Genomic DNA, 23516 nt, shown 5'->3' on the forward strand with positions numbered 1-23516 from the left:
GACTTTGACTGATTTTGATGTTATTACAAATTTTGTTGCAAATATTATTCCTAATCTTAATTTGAAAACCGCATTTCGCTAGCTACTGTAATTTTGGAGTTACAATTTTTTTTTAAATTTTTAACTCCCTCCTATACCCCCTTAACAACCCCCACCCCCACCAAAAACTAATGGCCAGATTCTCGGGTGCCACAGTATTTTTGTGCCAAATTTGGTTAAAATCGGTTCAGCGGTTTTTGAGTTAAGGATGATTCACGGTACACCGGACCATACCCGAGCCGGGCACGTTCAGTAAAGTAGACACCATAGACATAGATTTGTAGACACCGAGCCACGTCCGGGCCTTCAATATATGCAACACCGAGTGGACAACGGGGATCATGTCCGCCCCGATTATATTCTAGAAAACAGTGTTGCCGCAGTGGTACATTTGTACCAAATTTGATACTTTTAATTCTATTTGGTACAGTGGTACTACATTTTCAAATCCAGGATGATTCGGTACAATAATTATTTCCCACGCGCACCGAAAATGAATAGATATTTAATAATTATCGTCGTTGATATTGCATTAAACGCGCTTACCGATACCATTCGGAGACAATCCGCATTAATTAACGACGTATTATAAACGTTGTAATGTCCATAGGGTTGCCTATATTAAATAACCCGAAGAAAAAACTTAAAAATTTGCTGTTTCTAACATGCTTCTATATTTGCTTCTATTTTTTTTAATAAAATTTAAGTTTTCCAAGTATCGTGTGTAGTATTAGAATTACTTACATTTCTTCAACCTATACATACTTATAATTGGGTTTTCTGAATTTCTATTTCATGTTTTTCGTCTCGATTTGTGTCTTTCTCCAGGAAGTTTTTTATGTAGAAATTTATGAAGAAATTCACAACGACCAAACCGGTTAAAGTCATTTGCAGATGTATTTTGTTGTGCTTTAAAAAATTGTACCAAAGTGGTACATTTTTAGTTTATAATGTGGTACGCGCTAAAAGTTGGGTGCGGCAACACTGCTAGAAACCAGTCATTATAGGCCCGTAGACGAACGAAGTATTTAGCCGTGGCGGCTCATTTATGTTTGCCGCAACGGGGCCGGAACGTAGCGGATCCGAGGAAAAATACACCGACATTTCTTGGACGGGGCACGGACGCGTTCCGGCGAAGCTCGGGCCGTGCTCGGCTTAGCATGAATGTATAAGTATAAATAACATTTCACAATGTTTGGCCGTGCCTTCACCGTCGCACGGCTCCGGCCCGTCATTTGGTTAAAATCGGTTCAGCGGTTTTTGAGTTATCGTGTTACAGACGGCAGACAGACAGACAGACAGACACCACGAAAATATTTTGTATTTAGATCATTTATGACCCAGATAACTCATTTTGAGTGAAATTAAAAAAACTTTTTTTTGCCGATCCTAATAGCCTACCATACCTATTGGTATGGTCGGCTAAGAATATGAAAAAAAGTTCCTATAAACATGGGTATGGAAATGCACAATTTTAGAGTTACAGTATGTTAATACTTTTAAAAAAAATTAGGTTTTTTGTAATTATCTTAAATACCATTATTTTTTATTTGAAATCGCTGTAGATTATACGAATAGTAAGAATGACTAATAGTAATAATATTTAATAATAAATTTGGTAAAATATAGAATTTATTAATTTTATTTTTATTTTAATTTAATTAATTGTGATTAATAAAAATGCGTTTATCTCATCAAGGAGGCCGAATTCGATAAAATATCAAGAGATAATTTTTAATTGGCATTAAATGGCCTATATAATTTTGATATCAAAAGTATTTTAGTTTTATTTTTATGGCATATGCATATTTTTCGCCTTCCGTATCTGACTATGTTTATATAAATTGTAATCACAAATAATTACATACGACTTGTCGACATGCATGTATAGACTTAAATTGGTACTAGAATTTTTAAAATTATTGACTTTATATTTTCTTTTTACGTTATTTCAATTTCATTACGATTGTTAACATGTTTTGCTTTCTCTGCAAATGGCATAGAAATTTGTCTAGTACTTAATTCCATAGATAATTAAAGTCTAAATTAAGATTTATGCAAATAGAATATTGATGTAATATTTTGAAATAATAGGTTTCATAATAATTTTCCTTGTTAAATAATGCAGTTATTTTAATTAGTAGATATATAATTACGAGAAAGCCAAGGAAGCTTGGAAATTGAGAAAACAATTTTTTCTTTATTATTAGAATATTCATACATTACAAAGAGGACGCAATATCCCCAAAGCTGTTTACAGTAACACTAGAAGAAATCTTCCGTCAACTTGACTGGACCAACAAAGAATTAAAAATAGATGAAGAATATCTTAACCATCTAAGATTCGGTAATGACATAATCCTAATTTCGAATAGTCCTGAAGAACTTCTTCTTCTTAAAGTGCCTATCCTCTTTGGATGTTGGCTATCACATTGATCCATATTACTTTGTTCACTGCCGTTCTGAACAAAGCTGTTGACGTCATTCCGGTCCATGTTCGTAGATTTCGCAGCCACGATATTCGTCTGCGTCCCGCTGATCTTCTGCCTTCTATTTTCCCCTGTAGTACGAGTTGGAACACTATTAAAATGGATTAAAGACTTATTTAATCTATGCCTTGAAAAAGGACTAATCCCGTCTCAATGGAACAACGCCATAACGATACTTCTCCATAAAAAAGGCGATATCACCGAGCTTGAAAATTATAGGCCGATAAGCCTTCTTTGTCACTTGTATAAGCTGTTTACCAAAATCATTGCCAAGAGAACAGGCAGGCTTTAGGAAAGGTTATGAAACAAACGATCATCTTCAAGTAATTAAAGTCCTGATAGAAAAATCTGTGGAATACAACAGGCCCCTAGCATTGGGGTTCGTTGATTTCTAGAAAGCATTTGACACAGTAGAATTAACATCAATAATAGCAGCATTGGAGCAGGGAAGAGTAGATTATAGGTATACAAGGCTTATAGAATACATATATAGTAATGCCACCAACTGTAAAACTTCACGAAACAACAGATAAAATTGAGGTAGGCAGAGGAGTTCGACAAGGGGATACTATTTCGCCTAAAGTTTTTACAGCTGTCCTTGAATACGCAATGAAATCACTCTCTTGGGAGAATAGGGGCATAAATATCGATGGTGAAAGGTTGACACATCTATTCGCAGATAACATCGTCCTTGTCTCACATAACATCGGAGATTCAAAGCAGATGCTCGAAGAATTAGTGCAGGCCTTATTAAAAGTCGGTCTCCGGATAAATACGAGTAAAACGCAAATAATGACAAACTTAGTGCTCACACAGAACATCAGAATAGGTGACGCAGACATAAAAGAAACACATATATACAAATATCTCGGGCACGAAATACAAATCGGAAAAAACAACCAAACACACGAGATACAGCGCAGAATAGGTTTGGGTTGGGCTGCTTTTGGCAAACTGCGGGAGACCTTTAAAAGTGATATACCCATATGCTTGAAGAGGAAAGTTTATGAACAATGCGTCTTGCCGGTAATTACATATGGAGCGGAAACTCTAACATTAACGAAAAAGTCAGCAGAAGTTTAAGAGTAGCCCAGAGAGCCATGGAGAGAGCCATGCTTGGAATAACTAAAAGAGACAAAATTCCTAATAACACTATCAGACAAAAAACCAAAATTAAAGACATAGTGGAACACGTAACTCGAATGAAATGGAGATGGGCAGGTCATGTGGCGAGAACATCTAAAGATAGGTGGACTAGAAGATTGTTAGAATGGCGACCCGAGCAGATAAACGTAGCAGAGGCAGACCACCGACACGCTGGACCGATGATATAAAGAGGATTGCTGGAAATTGGATGATGACGACCTAAAATCGAGAGACATGGAGAAATATGGAGGAGGCCTACGTTCAGCAGTGGACAACGATGGCTACATGATGATGATGATGATGAGTTGGAGTAGGCGATATTTCTCGTTCCGCATGATGTGTCCGAAATATTCCAGTTTTCTGCGTTCGACATTCACCAGAAACTCCAACTCGTTGTTGATGTGGTGTAGTACAGTCTCATTCGACACGCGATGCACCCACGAAATCCTAAGCATGCGCCGATAGCACCACATCTCAAATGCCTCCACACGCTTGCATGCTGCGTCGGTAAGGGTCCATGCCTCTGCTCCATACAGAAAGGTTGAGAGCACGTAGCATATCAGGATTCTGATTCTAGTGCGGACGTTGAGGGACAAGTTGCATAGTATATTTCGCATTTTGTTAAATGTCCCTCTCGCGATTTCGATTAGGTGTTTTATTTCGCGAGAGTCGTCCCAGTCTTTATTCAGGGTGCAGCCCAGGTATGCAACTGTCTCGGCCGCTGGGGGAACGATGTTGTTAGCAGTGAACTGAAAGTTATTGATGTAGTTCTTGCTAATAATCAACATTTGGGTTTTCTTGCAGTTCATCTTCATTCCGTATCTGCTGCATGTATTCGCCACACGATCTATAAGCCTTTGGAGACCTTCAGCGGTATCGGCCAACAGAACGGTCTCATCTGCATATCTCAAACTGTTTATTAGAAGAACTGAAGAACTGCAAAGATAAATTAACGAACTAAATACAGCCAGCAATAAAGTAGGCCTCAAAATGAATTTAGCAAAGCTAAAGTAATGTACAACGAACTAGTAGACAGAAAAAACATTCTAATAAATAACAGAACACTGAAAATAGTAGAAAAATAATATATATTTCGGAACACCTAGCTTGGGATCTCTACTACCAGAAACCAACACAAGAATTCAGTTATGGAGTACCAACACATGGAGTACTTATCGAAGAAACTCAATGATTTTCAAATCTACACTCAGATGCAAAAAAAAACGCAACGGAGAAATTTTTGGTCAAATTTAAAGTGTTATATTTTTATTATTTTTAGCCCTATATTCATGAATTTTACCAAGCTGTATATAATTATATCTCCTTTTATTCGTAAACTCAGTTTTTTATAAACTGTAGTATTTGGCATATTATACAGGGTTAATCGATAAGTTCTTTTTTAACTCTAACTTTAAAACACCTTGTGCAATAATTTCATGGGTAAATTTTTCTAAAATATAATTTTACGATCAGAACCATGTCTCCTGAGCATTTTGTTTTTGGATCATCAACTCATGTTTTTTGGATCACTCAAGAAGAGTGGAAAAACATAACGCAATATGATATACGCAGCCTCAATGACATGAATGAACGGACGTATATAGGCAGTTTAGCAATACAAAGTATTTTTTACAATTTTTACAATTTTTTTTTCTGTTTGTATACTTGAGTATTACAGGAAAATTTTTGTGTTTATATGTTCAGAAAAATATTAAAAATAAAACGCAAAATGTATTTTTTATAGCAGATTTCAGTTATTCTAAAATACGAAATTATGCATTTCCGCAGGAAAATTTGTGTTTTCCGTGGTTCACAGTAGCTTTTTAAAAGCAATTTTTTTTCTAATAACTGATTTCAGCTAAATGAAAGTTGACCGTTATCAGTTCATTCCGCTCTTAAAAATTAACCAAAGCATGTATTGACATGAGTCAAAAAACAAAATGCTCACTAATCATAGTTCTGAATATAAAATTATATTTTAGGAAAATTTACAGACGAAATTATTGCACAGGGTGTTTTAAAGTTAGGGTAAACAACCCCTCCATTAGCCCTGTATAATATGCTAAATACAAAAGTTTACAGAAAGCTGAGTTTACAAATTAAAGTTGACATAATTATATACAGCTTGCTAAAAAAATCATGAAAATCGGGCTAAAAATATAATAGGTACTTTAAATTTTCATTTTCTCCGTTGCGTTTTTCTTTGCATTTGAATGTAGATAACATTATGTTGCTTTTCGACTAACAAACTAAAATAAACAACATCAACAAGCCTTTTTTTTCGTTCGACATTTTTCCACAAAACAAACTAAAAAGAGCAAAAGGAAGAAAGAAAAATGATTGTTTGACGAACAGTATTGCGATTGGAAAGGCCGTTCAGTGTTCAACAAGTTGTAACGTTTTGAGAGAGGCTGCAGTGACGGCTAATTTCAGCCACTTGATTTCCTCTACTGTGTGTGTGTCGATGGAAATTCATTGTTTAATTGGCTTTTAGACAGGCCAAAATCGAGAGGCTTAGTTGACGTGACAGGGGCGTACCAGTCATATTTTTCGATTTATATAATATAAATATAATCAGGACAGTAGCTTTGGTCTCAAAATTTGTACTTTTTAAATGTAATTATTTTTAAGTGAAACGCACGATTATGTGTGTATGCACGATATGGGTGTAAAATTGAAGGCCGTGACACGAACGAGACACGAGATGCGACAGGAAAAGTGGTAACGATTGGAGCGTCGTAACTCGGACCCTATGTGAGCTAGGAGGCTGAAATTCGGAATATAGATTTTCATGATATTTTGACGACGCTTCCTGCACGGAACCCCATCATCAATGAATCAACGTCGTATTTATAATTAACCAAATTTAAGAAAAAGCAATAGAGTTTAATACACCAACCTATATCTGTTTCATCGACCTAACTTAAGCGTTTCATTAAGTACGATAAGTATACGCCTATCTGACATTATAAACATATTGAAAGAGAAAAAAGTGCCTGATAATATTGTAAAAATCATCAGGAACCTAAATATCGATAACACGACTCAAGTATAAATCTAACGCGAGACATACCAACACCAGGAGGCATTAGACGAGAACACAACCTTAGCAACTTCGTATTCAATCTTTAATGGACATCATCATAAAAAAGCTGACTTCGATAAACATAGGTTATCGAATGGGATACAACAGAGTTAGCATGGTGTGTTACGCTGATGATGCAGCCATTATCGCGGAGACAGAGGACGATATGCAGAGACAGCTTCATAAATTCTATCAAGTAAGCCGAGAATTAAATGTGATTTTCTCTACAGAAAAATTAAATGCTTAAGTTTCTCTAAAGAGCTGGTAAGAGGCAAGCTGGTAGTAGAAACAAAATTGAAGAGCATCTATGACAGTTTAGATATCTAGGAATAGATATGTCGTACTACCACGATCCGGAGAAAGATCTGAGAATATAAATAAACAGAGAAACGGCCATTTCAGGATGTCTGAAGCAAATAGGGTGGACAAACCTCTTCCCCATGCGAACACACGGCAAAATTAAAATTTATAAAATCTGCATCAGACCAATAATGACATATGGCATAAAGGAGAGGAAACAAACAAAACCAAAAGCATGTTAATGGTTGCTGAAATGAAGAACATCTAAGAACCATAATGGAGAAGACTAGAAGAGACAGAATTAGGATGTAGTGAGTTGGGATAGGCAAAGAAAAAGACAATGGTTCGCACACGTAAAAGGCAGGGAAGTAAACAGGCTACCACACATAGCTCTTGAAGGGAAATCCATGGGTAAGAGACAGCCGGGAAGACCTCCAAAAAGATGGAAAGACAGTTGGTAGTCCATCTCCCAAAAACTCTCCTACAGAGGCAACCTTAAAGCTAACAGATTGACTAGATCTCAAATAAGTAGTAGAAGAAGAAGCAATGTCCCAAGTGTGCCGAATGAATATGTAAAATCCATCGACAATGGCTTAGCAAATAATCCGGTGTTTAAGCATAGTAAATTTTTGTTATTTTTAATATAAAATTCAATTGAAGTGATTAAAAAGTACTTCCTCAATACAAGAAGAAATGCAACGAAGTTACAATTAAGGAATAAATAATAAATCAAACTCAATACAAATTTCACTGGATTGAAATGACGCGTAGAAAATTGTGACGTCACCTATTAATATTTGACTAAATAGTTGACAGAGGGCGCGAGCCTCTGATGGATAATATTATGGCGTGTCTAGTTCTCTGCTACCGTATTTACACCATATATCTTAAAATCACGTTAGATTTTTCTATTTTTATTAGGATCGTTAAAAAACACGTTTTTATGGGGGATTATTCTTTATTACACCAATATTAAATTTACTTTTATATATATAGTATATTTTTTACTACTAGAAATTAAATCTTAAATTTTTATAATTAACAGGTTACTGCCTTTTTTATCCAAGCAATAAACACTACCAAAGTTGTTCGGATGTTCGAGGCGTTCGAGGGTTCGAGGTTAGATTTGTATTTTGTAGATTTTGCGTTTGGCGTTAAATACTTTGAGTTCTCAATTTTGTTTTATTGTACCCTTTTTATTATTTTTGTGATGAAGGGTGTTAAAGTTTGATTTGTGAAGGGCTGGCTAAATAACTCTGAAGGCTCGCCAGAAAAAGTTTTTGTAACTGTTCCTTTGGATGAAACCCGTCGAAGAGCCTGGTTTGAAGCGGTAAGACAACAATATGTCAGCAAAAGTAGGAGATTTTGCTGTGAAGATCATTTTAACGTAAGTTCCTTAAATTTTATTTTACAATTAATTTTATATCTACTTTAAAATACATTTAGAAAAATGGTATTTATTTACCTTTGTACATGGTGGCAAACCGTGACACTTTTAGTAGGTGACGTCAGAGATTGCAAAAGTGTAAATTTGAAATTCTTAATATTGATTATTTTTTTTTTAAATTGGGATGAAATTGAAGTAAAATAAAAAAATACGGTCATAAAACTGTAAGAAGATTAATTATTTGCAATAAAAAAACTATGGTTAAACTCTGGATTAAAACTAAAAAATATACACATTCTCAATACCTACTGAAAATCTCTCACGATATATGTTCCTTTATTTAATTTTTTCTAATCACTGTTCCGACACTTATTACGCCAACGCAGAGAATATCAAGAAAAAAGCCTGAAAACCCGAATAAATAACACCATTTCACTTCATCTCCCGAAGCCAGAGAAAGTTTTTTCCTTCCTTTTTTCGTTTCGTCTCGCTGGCTGGGTTGGTGCGGTGCCCTCGGGACTATATTTTAATAAAAGAGCAGAGATAACACGTAATTCCCTTGACGGCGGCTCAAAAAAAATGAGCAAAAAACGGAAGACCGTGTGATGGTTCGCTTGCCATACGTTCCTGTATGCGTGGGTGTGTTTTATACAGTGTGTCCCAGAAATAAGCGCAGATATTTAAAGGGCTGGTAGATCTGGTGACGCTACAGACCTTAAAAACTATAGACCGATCAGCCTTCTTAACCACATATACAAATTATTTACTAAAATAATCACCAAGAGATTGGCAAATAAAATAGACTTTTTTCTTTCGATCGAACAAGCATCAGGTTTCCGATCAGGTTACGGAACAAATGGCCATCTTCTGACAGTCAAGTTCCTTATCGAGAAATGCATTGAGAATAATAGACCACTAATACTTATCTTCGTGGATTTTAAAAGGCCTTCGATTCAGTAGACCAGCGGAAGCTTCTAGAGGCACTAAGTGAGATTTGCATCGATATGTATCGTATGCATTCTTCCTCAATCATAAAACATTTATATGATAATGCTACGGAAAACGTCAGAAAATCGACAAATCAATGCACAGACAAATTCCATATCGATCGAGGGGTAAGACAAAACTACCCACTGTCCCCTAAACTATTCGTTGCTGTGCTAGAAAGTATGTAAAAAATGATAAGCTGTGATTCAACAAGAATTAACATCGATGGCAATTTCATAAATCATCTTTGTTTTGCAGATGATATTGTTTTAATAACAGACAATATACAGGAAGCACAGAATATGCTGGACATGCTAAATGATGCTTCAGAAAAAGTCGGTTTGAAAATTAACTTATCAAAGACATAATACATGACAAACCTTTAATAATATACTTTACACGAGAGCGGTATTAGCAGGGATAATCAGACACACGAAATTCTACTAAGAATAGGTTTGTCATGGGCGGCATTCGGTAAACTAAAGATATACTGAGATCTGATCTTCCAATTTGTTTAAAAAGAAAGGTCTTTAACCAGTGTATCTTGCCTGTCCTCACGTATGGAGCTGAAACACTTACTTTGACAAAAAAGAACATACATAGAATACAGGTCATGCAACGGAAAATGGAATGGTCCATGTTGGGAGTTACACTTAGAGAGATAAAATAATCAATCATACCATACGAAATTGAACAGGAGTAAGACATGCGGTGATTATGATACTATGATATGTAATATAGTATATATATAATAGTATATAATATGTATATAGTATGTGTATATGTTTACTATGTATATGTTTACATTAATATTGTTTAATATGTCTTAGATCTTAAATGGAATTGGGAAGAACATGTGGCTAGGATAACGGATGGACGGTGGACAAAGAGACTTGTGGACTGGAGACCAAAATACGAGGTCTATAGAAGCAGAGGACTACCTCCTAGTCGATGGACAAGAGATATTAAGAGAGTGGCTGGACACTGGATTCAAGTGGCACAAAATAGAAAGAAATGGCTAGAGTTAAGGGAGGCTTTTATTCAGCAGTGGACGGAATAAGCTAAATGAAATGATCATGGTAGGTGATAGATCTGGTCAAAAGAAACATATGTTCTCTTTACCATTTTTAAAATAAATTGAAAATAACCGAGTTATTTAACTTGAAAATTTAAATAAATAAAGGCAACATTTTGAGAATGGCCGGCAGATATCGCTATACCATCCAATTACCCGGATCGGTGACCGGATCGCAGATAATTAGACGCCCTGTGTTGCCGCATAATCAAGAAAGTATATGCTTAAAAATAAATCACAAAATCACACCACTTGAAGAGTTTAGCAGAGATTGCAGAGATGTATTACATTTTTAAGATGATGTTATTATTACACATAATAAATTAAAAGAAAACCCCATTACATTATCCACAACATTGAAAAAAGATACTTATGACAGCCCGATGTAACTGTGAAAGTTCTCTTTTTCGATACACACTTAACTAAAATACACTTCACTCTGCTGCTTTACACAGACTTATATGTCATTATAATAACTGCTAAAATAACAGTTCCTATTTCTAACACATTATTTTCGTATAGGCTTCATCATAATTTGAACCACTAATTTTCAAAACACCTTGAAAAGCGCACACTCTTTGAATACCTTTCTGAATGAATAAATATTGAGAATTATTACCTCTTATTGCCACTTTACGAACTACTTTTAATCTAAGAAAATACATGTTTCACTCAACAATTTTAAATACATATTTAGTTTTTTCGCTATCTTTTCGATGTATTTCCGATGTATTGCGACATATTCAATGGCTCCATCGACAACCCAATCGTTACCGTAGTTAAAACAATTTTAAATTCTAGACATTCGAAGCAATCAAATTCGTATTAAATTTTAAAAATAAAACAAAGAAACACGAAAGAAAACAAACAAAACTGTTTAATTCAAAGCAATCAAAACACGCTTGTCGAGACAGTTTCCTAACTTAAAGGGTATGCGTATGGCATAATTGTTGTTAATGTTTTATTTTGCTCTGCAATAAATTAAGTAAATATCAATCAAAATTTGAATTAAAAAAATATAGAAATATGTAGAATGTGGACAACGTTAGGAGGTGACAACACTGTAAGGTTTCGATACACTGTAGAGAAATCTCAGGCGAATAAACAAGTGGCACTAAAAAGTTTTTTTTTTTAAATTTCGCGAAACTGACAAGAAAAAACTTCTAACCTCATTTTCTCTTGACGGACGATAATCAAAGACCAAAATGACATTTCTCGCAAATTTTGAAGTATAATTAGTGCAAACTTAAAAATTTGATAACTTTTTTACTAATAGAAAATCTACCACTAATTTTGACGTTCTGAATGCTTACATTGAAATTAAAGTAACAAACTTCTACGCTAATTGAAACCACTGATTGCGAGGTTCTGAATGAAGCTTAATTGCGTTGCATTTAGAATTAGAAAGTTGGTAATGGTCACTGTTACATGCCAAAAGATTCAATATTTTTTTGATGAAAAAAGTTCTCAAATAAAAACACCAATTGACACGTATCATAAATGAAATTAAAGGATTAGAAAAAAATATTTTGCTCTAAATCCTTTTCAAAATTATACTTTTTAATATACAATTATCATTTGGCTTAGTCAATAACACAACAATCATAAAATTTTTTTTGGCATATACGATTAAAATATAATCTCAAGGTAACTAAAATCCTATACTGCTTATTAGCGTAGGTATCTAGCTTATATCGCACAATTACACAAAAAAATATTTAATCAGCATCTGCGCTTATTACACTTGAAGTTAACAAATTATACCGCAATAATCGCACATTTCGAACTCAACACGACAGAGTCCATAAATCTAATTCCACCTTATAATTTAATATTTCTTAACGTTAGTATCTCTGGCAGGACTTAGCATTTTTATTCGGAAACTGAGGAAATTAAAACCAGCAGAAATAAAAGAGCGCTTTCGTCGAAACTAACACTTTTATGACCGCGAAGTGTCAGATTGGTCTTAATTGAATTGCAAAGAGGCAGTCTGGGTGAAATATTTTAGTAAGTGATACTATAATGCTCGTTAAATTGGTATTAGTTCCTAGAAGAAAGCTCTTAAATAACAGTAAATGGGTAGTTTTATAGGATTTTTTCTTTAACCTGCTTTCCTAGATGCTTAGTTTTATGATGCATACGAATGAATGAGGAAATGGAGTTGATTATAATACCAAATAACAGATTTCTTAAGAAATAAAATACTAATTACTCGAGTATTTTGGCGTTTTCATGTGTCATTTTGCTGTATTTTTAGCAGTGTCATCATTTTTACTGACTGTGTTATAAAATGCGTTACAAGTATTTTTTTAATAAATCATCTGAAGACTAGCGTCACACAAATGGGACTAATATTAGTAAAAATTTAGTAGTATTAATGACTAATGACAATTTTAAATTAGCATTTTTTAGTTAAAAGTATGAATTTCTCTATTTTACCTGGTGTGTGGGCACAAAGTACTGATGTACTCCTCCTTGGGCTGGAGTCTGGATAGATCTGGCCTATGAGAGAAAAAACATATGTATTTAATACCAATCTTCCGTGTTTATTTTTATAATAATTATAAAAATAAACAATAGATATATTTAAACAATTGTTGTTTAAATAAAATAAAAATTATTGTTATTTTATTTAAACATCAAAATTATATACAGGATGTTCCTTAATGACATGCTAATATTTAAGGGGGTGATTCTTGAAACTATTCTATTACATAAGACAAAAAACTTCTTATGAATGTATGTCCTAAACATCATACTTTCTGAGATACAGGGTGATAACATTTTCTAAAAAACCTTTTTTTCTTTAATATCCCTGATTTTATTACAGATATCATTATGATTATACACTTGTATGTATACACGTCTTCTATGCATCAAAATACCTTGTTTGTATAGAAATCATTTCTGCTTCGGCTGAAATGAAATTAAGAAATAAAACATTTTTTTTTATGTCAAAATAAGCTTTTTGATCATCAATCGACAACCCCTCTATATCAAATATGTATTTTTTATAGGGATTTATTTATAATTTATATAGGCGCCCGGTGGCGTAGAGGTACAAACACCTCTCGTCTACCAATCCAAAGGTTGGGGGTTCGAATCCCACAGCCGGCATTTCATCAGCCGTTTATTTTTAATAAAATAAAAATAGTTTGGGTACCTAGGTCGACTCAGCCTTAAATGAGTACTTGAGATTCACAATCTTGAGGTAATAATAGGCGGTTGAAGCGTAATGCTAGCCACCTTACCTTCCTTGTATACCAAACGGCTCTAGCATGGCAAGGTGTACCTTGCCTACTCCCAAGGCCTTAACTCTCTCTCTCTCTCTCTCTCTCTCTCTCTCTCTCTCTCTCTCTCTCTCTCCCTCGCTCTCTCTCTCTCTCTCTCTCTCTCTCTCTCTTAATTCCCTTTTTGATCATCAATCATGTACAAGCGTGTGCAGTGGCTTGTGGGTGATCTTTGATAGCTGGTCTATCCATCGGGAGGGCGAGCGGCCTCTTGGTCTTCTTCCCGGAACTTTGCCCTGTATAATGAGCTCTTTTCCATACAGTCAGTATCCCTCCTCATAACGTGACCGAAATATTTAAGTATACGTGACTGTATAGAAGTTGAGAGGCGTTATGTGATGTTCAGTTCTTGGATTATGGATTCATTGGTTCGCCGGGCAGTCCAGGGAATTCTGAGCATTCGTCGCCAACAGTACATCTCAGTTGCGTCAATTTTTTTCATTTCTGACTGTCTCATCGTCCAGGACTCGGAGCCATACATTAATATAGGAAATATTAAGCAGTGAACAAGCCTTTTTTTTAAGTGTTTAGATATGTTTTTGTCTCGCCATATCTTTGAGAGTTTTCGCACTGCCACTCTTGTCATTTCACATCTTCTTCTTTATTTCGTCTCTAACGATCCGTGTTGTTTATAAGTGACCCAATATATATATATATATATATATATATATATATACTGGACTTTACAACCTCAAAACGACCATGCTCACTACATCAGGTTTGTTGTTGTTTTGCCTGTCGATAATCATAATTTTTGTTTTAGAGGGATTAATTTCAAGTCCAAGTTTCTCGCTTTCGTCTTCAACCAATTGTAGAAGCTGCAGTAACTCTTCTTCGTTTCCTGCTAGAAGGACCGTATCGTCTGCAAATCTGAGGTTGGTAATTTTGTGACCATTAATTGTTGTCCCCCCTTGCCAATGTTCCAATGCCCGTCTCATGATATATTCAGTATATATATTGAATAACTGACGAGATAGTATGCACCCCTGCCTAACACCACAGGTAGGCTGGAAGTCTTCCGAAGTAACGCCATTGATGGTAATTCTACTTTTGGTATTTACATAGAGATTCTGGATCAATGAAATCAAATGAAGAGGCACGCCCATTTCTTTAAGAACCATCCATAGTTTTGACCATTTGACTTTTGTCAAAAGCTTTTCGATAGTCTGGCGAAAGAAATATAGAGCGGATTGTTAAATTCCTCGGGCCTTTTCGATAATCTGATGGACATTCAAAATTTGTTCACGTGTTCCTCGACCTCTTGTGAATCCTGCTTGCTCTGGAGGGATTTGTGGTTGAATATACGGTTTTAACCTTTCGTTAATGATATGAAGAAGAATCTTACTGGCATGTGAAATTAGCGCAATGGTACGAAAGTTGTCGCATTTGGCTGGAGATCTCTTTTTGTGGATGGTTATTATGGAACAATCGGTCCAATCTGATGGCCATTGGTGAGTATGCCATATCATATTACATAACTTGTGCAAGATGTCCACACCAAAATTTCCCGACGCTTGGAGCATTTCGGCCGTGATGGGATCTGGTCCCGGGGCTTTATGATGTTTTAGGTTTTTTATTGCTGCTTCAATTTCCGATTTCAGTATGTCTGGTTCTTCATTAATTATATCACTGTAGAAAGAGCAACTAGGCTGAGGATCTTTTTCTTTATACAGTGTTCCGCAGTATGTTCGCCATCGTTCCACTATTTTGTTAATTTCGGTTTTAAGTTGTCCTCGTTCGTCTTCTATTGCCCATGTTTTTGGCTTGAATTCTCTTGTGAGGTACTTTATCTTTTTAAATAGGTCCCCTGGTTGATTTGTGAAAGCGTGAGATTCTATTTCCTGGCATATTTTTTTATGGTAGTTGTTCTTGTCGATGGTGTAACTGTGTTTGATCTCTGTATTTGTTTTTCTATATTTATCTTTTTCATCTTGTGTTTTTATACCAGTTTGCACTAATGTTCGTCTTTGTTCAATTTTTAGCAATGTGCTGTCAGAAATCCAATGTTTGTTTTTTTGTCTTTTGTTTAGTTGTCGAGAAGTGGCATTACTCAGACAATTTTTAAAGTCTATCCAAATCTGTTGGGGTTGGGTGTTCTCGTTAATGTTCCACGATGTTTTCAGTAGTTCTTCTTGGAAATGTGTTACGTTGGGGATCTCCATCTGATTTGGTCTTGGTTTTCTTACAACATTTTTTAACTTTATACGAATCTTTGCTGCCAGTAACTTATGATCCGAGCCACATATTGCTCCGGGGTAAGTCCGTACTGTCCTGAACGAGGTTCTCCATCTCGAATCAGAGAGAATATAATCTATCTGGTTGTGTACTCTGTCTCCTGGACTAGTCCATGTGTAGAGCCTTCGGATATGATGTTGAAATGTTGTGTTCATTATAGTTAGATTGTTTTCGATTGCAAAGTCAAGTAAGCGTTCACGCTATTATTATACTTATAATTTAAACCGCGCCTGTTTTTTTTCAGCCGCACAAAAGAATACGAACTTCCACTAACCATAGACTTTGAGAAGGCTTTCGATTCAATATATGTATCCTAAGGCAATAATAGAAGCCCTAGTGAAACAAGGTATTGACAGGCCTTATATAGAAACTCTCGCCAATATATACAAAGAAGCCAGAGCAAGAGTAATGATATATAAAACAACCCCAGAGTTCCCAGCTGGCAAAGGAGTACGACAGGGAAACGCGATATCCCCAAATCTGTTTACAGCAACATTAGAACAAATCTTCCGTCAACTGGACTGGGCCAACAAAGGATTAAAAATAGATGGAGAAAATCTTAATAATATAAGATTTGCTGATGACATAGTCCTAATTGTTGACAATAGTCCTGAAGAACCACAAGCACAAATTAATGAACTAAATAAAGCCAGCAATAAAGTGGAATGAAACATGAATGCACTTCAAAGACATTCTAATAATAACACAACTCTGGAAATAGTAGAAGAATATTTTCCAACCATGTGGCAACCGCGCTAACTGAATCTTTCAAACTCACTGCTAGCATTCACTAGTAAAAGTTGGTTTCAAAAATAGCTGTCGAACTTTTACTGGCGTGTAGTCTTAGCAAATCAGTGAATGTTAGCTTTTACTAGTAATTGTTAACAATCACTGATTTCCAACTTTTACTGTAACATATAGGTATATTTGGGACAACTAATACACAGCTCGGGATCTCTACTACCAGACATCAACAGAAGAATTAAGTGAGCATGGAGTACTTAAGGAAAAAACTCAATCATATGCAAATCTACAATGACACTCTATCTAAAAAAGAAAACATTCCAGTGTGTACAACCAGACCATGCATGCAAAACCTGGACACCTAAAATGGACACCATAAGTAAACTGCAGGTCACACAACGCCCAATGTAACGAAATATGCTGGGAATAATCAAGAGAGACCGTAAAAAAATAGAGTGGATAAGCATTGTGGAAGACCTAGGTAATAGATGTCATCCACAGAGTCAAATCCCTCAAATGGAAATGGACAGAACACCTGGCAAGAAGAACAAACAACAGATGGACCACAAAAATTACAGCATGGTACCCACGAGGAATTGAGGTATCAGGAACCAGAGATGGGACCATGATATTATGAAATTAGCAGGGATAACATTGGGTCTGCTTAGACAATAATAATAGAGTAGTGAGGAAGGCTACACCATAATTGGAAATGGTTGAATAATCTGAAAATTATGATGATTTGTTGAGATTTGGCACAACAAAATATGCAATGTGTGGCATTCGTATTACATTATATTGAAGATCAGAGTGATTATAGGAATGTATCTTTAAGTTTTCTACAATAATTTAAGGTACTGTTTTGAAAAAATAAATAAATATGACACTTGTCTAGTGATTTGAATTTGATTTCTAAATCTCACCTGACTGCTTGGTGCAAAGACCTGTTGGACAGGCCTTTGAGCAGGAGCCTGTATCGATTTCGCTTGCGTCGAGTAGTACTGTAAACCTTCTGCCCTTTGCTCATAAACCGGCCTGGCTTGAGGTGCTAGAACAATAAAAAACGAATTATTATTTTAAATAATATAACAAAGCCATACAACAATTTAATTTATATACCTACAATTTTTTTTTGAAAAAGTATATTTCTTTTCTCTCTTTACAACTAAACCCAATTTTTAATTTTTAAGGCTTAGCTCTAAAATTCTCTACAGGTAAAATTTAAATTTGTCTTTATTTGAAGTTTGGCCTTTACGACTTTACGTTTGGCCTTACGCTTGGCTTTTACGAAGAATTAATGAAGCTGGTACCGCTTTTCGAACCTCTAAAACGGCCTACACACGTAACGATTTATCGTACTGCATGCAGTACGATATCCATCGAAACTGCCGCATTAACGATAAATCGTAGCGTGTGTAGGGAAATTGGATGGTTTGCAGTATGCAGTTGTCAAATCGTTTGCAGTACGGAGCTTCCGTAAAATATCGTATCAACGGGTCGTGTCTGGGGTGGGGTTTGAACGCAAGTTTGAAGGTGTGGAAGTGTATTCCCTGCCGCAGCGCGCAGTTACGATATAATTTTTATTTATTTTTGGTTTAATCAATATTATGGATTTAAAAAATAAGACGTTCTGGGAAGACTTTATTGATTTTTATAGAGGAAATAGATGCCTATGGGATGCGAAATCAACAATTACGAAATATTAACAATTAACATATACGAAATTAAAATTACGAAGCAAGATACAAACAATTGTATCTTGCTTCGTAATTTTATTACAAACTAAGTCCATCAAACACGTAAAGGCATCAGAATCCATTCTTAAATAGTTTTCAAAATCAAGAGGTTCTTCTTTTTTCAGCACTTTTACCAACCTCATATGTGAATATTTCTTTCTCTCCAGCAACCACTTTTTACACCATTTTCATCATCCTCATCTTTCAGCAATACCGCAGCTACAAGCACGGCAGCTTTCTTCTTTGAAATTCTTGACTTAACGGTAGCCCTTCTCGACGAAAAGTGAATAATCTGAACTGCGGCAGTAAAATAAGTTGCATCGTGTGTACAAAAAATGGCTGTAATGCAAGCCGTACGGTTTTCTTTACGATCTGCAGTTCAACGCGCAGTACGATAAATCGTTACGAGTGTAGGCCGTTTTATACAATTTATCCTACTGCAGGTTGTACAACACAAATTGGATTCGACCATTTGAACGACAGATCGGATGCACTGTTCGCCACAAACTTATACTGCTACTTTAATGTCTGTCGTACAATAAATCGTTTCTCAGTTGATTTTGTCTTGTTCGCCATGGCTTTGTGTTTGTCAAAAAAAACAATAGCTGCAATTGTGGTAGTTTTTTTTAGTCCAAGATAAAAAACCCTCCAAAAAATTGTAATTAAATATTCCATAGTAGCATCTGCTTTTATATCTTTTAATTTTTCCAATAGATTCTCATAATATGCAATTCTTTAATTCTTGTTTAAGTATTCGTAATTTTTTACATCCCACACACATATATATGGGAAGGATATATTTTTATAAATTCTGACCAAAACTTTTTATTTTCAATTTTTATGAACTATATTGTACTTAATTTGCCACGAAAAATGTTTAGATTTCGTTTCAACAAGAAGTGCTTGCACACAAACTATCAAACCTATCGTATCTACTACTGCTGTGCTACCGCGTTGTACTTCCAACGATTTTATACATGCTGTACTTCCGTACGATACGACCGCGTCTAACCGTAAATTGTACTACAATGCCACTAACTATCCAACCATTGATACAACGATTTGGTGTTGTACAACTTGTAGTACGATAAATCGTATAATGTGTGGCCGGTTTAACCATCCTGTCAAGTATTTCCCAAACGCCGAACATGATTGGCAGTTCATAGTAGTATATAGTTCACAATAATCACCAAAGCCGCCTTGTCATATTGAAAAATATTTTCAAAATGATATGATAATTCAGAAAATTGCAAATTGTTGGTGGCAAGTTCATTAAAAATTATATTAAAAATTAATGTTTTAGGATAGGTAAAATTATATTTTAGGATAATTTACACACGAAATTATTGCACAGGGTGTTTTAAAGTTAAGGTAAAGAAAACAAACCGTGGCGTCGATTAACCCTGTATACTATGCCAAATACTAAAGTTGATAAAAAACTGAGTTTACGAATTAAAGTCTATATAATTAGCTTTCGAAAAAAATCATGAAAATAGGGCTAAAATTAACAAAAATATAACACTTTAAATTTGAACAAAAAATTCCTCCGTTGCGTTTTTGTTTGCATCTGAGTGTATAAATACCAAAAAAACTTCAGAAAATAAATAATTAACATTGAAAAAGTAGTACTAATCATTCGATTTACTTTTACTTTAAAATGATATAATTTTTAATATTCCTTTTATTTCTAAGAAAGTTTTAATACAACGCAGAATAATTTAAAGAGGCTTTAATTAAATTACTTTCGTTTTTATGCATTAACACGTTGATTACTTAAAACCTGTTATTATAAATTAGTATTTAAATTTTATTATTTAAAATACTCATTAAACAATACTTTCTTATTATAGAAATATTAAAATTTTCCGAAAATAGATTCTCGTTGTCTCTGTTAATTAATTAAACGCTATAATTAAAGAATTTTAATAATTTAATTAGAGTAAAAAATGATAATCTGATTTATTATAAAGGAACTTTTTATCGCAACAGAATAAATGAATTTATTTTTTCTTTGCCACCGTTCACTAGAGTTTTTATTAAATTGCCAACCACAATTTTGAATAGTAAATAATGTAAATAATACTAATGGTTCGATTATATTTCATATTTATTAACTCCATTAGAAACATCCATTACAAACTCCATTACATCCAAAGTAGAAGCCTTTGAAATGTGGTGCTAGCGGAGAATCCTTAAGATTTCTTGGACCGAACATACAAGCAACGAAGAAGTTCTTGGAAAGCTAAACTAAGATCGGGAACTATTCCTCGTTTGATCATTCAAGGAAAAGTCGAAGGTAGAAGATAGGTAGATAGGTAGAAGTCAGGTTCAGTCACGTTTGGAAGCCAGCTTCCGAAATTGACAAAGATGACTTGGAATATATGACACGAAAACTTAAAGAGGAATACCAAGTTTGGAGACTGGAGATGAATATTACAAAAACTAAATATCTCTAACCAAACATGAAATTAGAAATGAAATTCACAAATTCTACGAACAACTTTATCAGTCTGTTATACCAAACAAAGATAGAGTACAAAAACACATCACAAACGTAAGATCAGAAGATATGCCAGAAATATCAACCACAGAAGAAGATCCCAGGAGAAGATCGTATTACACCTGAAATGCTGAAGATGGGCGGAAAACCATTAGTGGATGCCGTGGAAGTATTGTTAAATAAATGTCTGATGGAGGGTAGAATCCCGGACGCATGGAAAAACGCAGAAGTTGTGCTATTATACAAAAAAGGAGATTTTACAAATATAGAGAATTATAGACCAATAAGCTTTCTCTCGCATCTATACAAGCTCTTCACTAGGATTATCAACAACCGACTGTCTACGAAACTAGATTCCTATCAGCCAATAGAACAGGCAGGCTTTCGAAAAGGTTTTAGTACCATCGATCATCTACAAACAATTAAAACAGTCATTGAAAAAATAACAGAATACAATATACCTCTACATTTGGCCTTTGTAGACTACCAAAAAGCCTTTGACAGCATCGAAACCTGGTCATTTCTAGCTGCAATGGAGGACGCGAGAATTAATTCCAGATATTATTCCATTATTAAAAATATCTATGATAGTGCAACCTTCCAAGTTAAATTAGATGATGACCTCAAAACAGAAAAAATACTACTCGGCAAGGGCGTGAGACAAGGAGATCCCATCTCTCCCAAGTTATTTACACTGGCACTGGAAAATGTCTTCAAGAAATTAGAATGGGAAAATAGAGGTCTAAACATCGATGGGGTACACCTTAGCCATCTGAGGTTCGCAGACGATATTGTCTTTCTGAGCACCGACATTCAAGACATTCACCATGCTAAATGAGCTAAATGACCAATCCCAGAAAATTGGCCTTAAAATGAACTTGAAGAAGACCAAGATAATGAGCAACAATATCCATAACATTACCGTGGACAACGTTATTATTGAAAACGTAGACCATTATATATATTTAGGTCATAAAATCAAGCTGGGCAAGGAAAACCAAAATACGGAGATCAAACGCAGGATCTATTTGGCATGGGTAGCATTTGGAAATAAAGGTATATTCGAAAAATTCGAAATAAACGATATTTTCAAGGATAAAAAGGTGCCCATGAACCTAAAGAAAAAGGCTTACGACAGCTGCATTCTACCTGTGCTTACGTATGGCTTAGAGACTATGGCAGTTACTCGAAAAACAGCAGAACAACTACGAGTAGCACAAAGAGTCATTGAAAGAATCATGTTGGGAGTCACCATTAGGGAAAAAATACGGAATACCCACATACGTCAAAAAACAAAATTAATAGATGTCGTCAAAAGAGTGGCAATGGATATTACATGTGGCAAGACAGGATCCAGACCGATGGCCCCAAAAAGTAATCCTATGGAGACCTAGGGGAACAACAAGAAGTGTGGGCCGACCAAAAAAGAGATGGGTCGATAACGTCAGGGCAGTGGCGGGAAGACAATGGATAAGATTGGCTAGAGATCGCGAAGCATGGAAAAATCTGGAAGAGGCCTATATCCAACACTGGATGGAACCAGGCTGAGAAAGAAGAAGAAGAAGAAATATATCTGCATTGGATCGGACCAAACAGCAATAAAACTGGATAATGAATACATACAAACATGTAACGAATACAAATACCTATATAGGTGTTACTTTCGATAAATCCGGGAAAGATGACAACGAAATAAGCTCGAGAATAGTCAAGGCCAGAAATGCAATAAAATGTCTGAATAATATACTCTGGAGTAACGAAATAGGTAAAGACAGAAAACTAAGGATTTATGATGATTAAGGATACTACAGATTCAGAAATCTGTACTGTAATAATTTCTAAATTTCCAGTATTCAAAGATATATAAAAAATGTATTGAAACATATCAAATTATCACGCATTGTATTTCATTTTCCAGTCCATAAATTTTGTTTCTTTTATTATAAAACGCATACAATAATATATTTCTCAATAAGAATCGTATATACCATATTTCAAAATATTTTTCCTTTGCATAACTATTTTTTAAGCTTTAAATTGAATTTGTAACAATTATTGCTTTTCCAAGAAAATTACTATATATCATTTTTTTATTCACTACTTTATTAAATAACTTGGCGAAACCGTATGTGTAATTGAACAATAGCAACTTCACGGTTCATTATAAAAATTAAGCTTCTGTATTCATTCAGTAATTTGGGCCAATAATATATCTGTAAACGGAAGAAAAATCAGAAAAACAGTTTTAGGTCAATCTGAGATTAGATAATGCATTGTGAATAATAGGTTTAACTAATCTATTGGTTTTAGCAATGTATGGCTATTGTTTCTATTGTTGTCAAATGCTTGAACATTTACTGACAATTGAATAAGCTAGATTTTCACTTTAAACTTATTTCTCTGTAAATTATTGGGTAAATGGTTTTAAATAGCAATTATTGTTGTCGACAGAAGACAGTTAACTAATGACAGTTTACAGCTATGCCCCACCTGTTAAACAGAA

At 34.8% G+C, this 23516-nt stretch overlaps 1 protein-coding gene across 1 annotated transcript in view; it reads right to left on the minus strand.

The window, feature by feature from the left end:
- The window catches only part of LOC115877281 (altered inheritance of mitochondria protein 3), an 83530-nt gene that overhangs the window by 51902 nt on the left and 8112 nt on the right, over positions 1–23516 (minus strand). Inside the window, exons 3-4 of the mRNA XM_030893417.1 lie at positions 17701–17825; positions 12948–13010 (exon numbers count right to left, since the gene is read on the minus strand). Coding sequence (XP_030749277.1) covers positions 12948–13010; positions 17701–17825 — 188 coding nt within the window. The remainder of the gene's footprint in view (positions 1–12947; positions 13011–17700; positions 17826–23516) is intronic.

The sequence above is a fragment of the Sitophilus oryzae genome, unplaced genomic scaffold (assembly GCF_002938485.1).
Source record: "Sitophilus oryzae breed Bouriz unplaced genomic scaffold, Soryzae_2.0 scaffold_1443_pilon_pilon, whole genome shotgun sequence".
In the NCBI taxonomy this organism is placed as follows: domain Eukaryota; kingdom Metazoa; phylum Arthropoda; class Insecta; order Coleoptera; family Curculionidae; genus Sitophilus; species Sitophilus oryzae.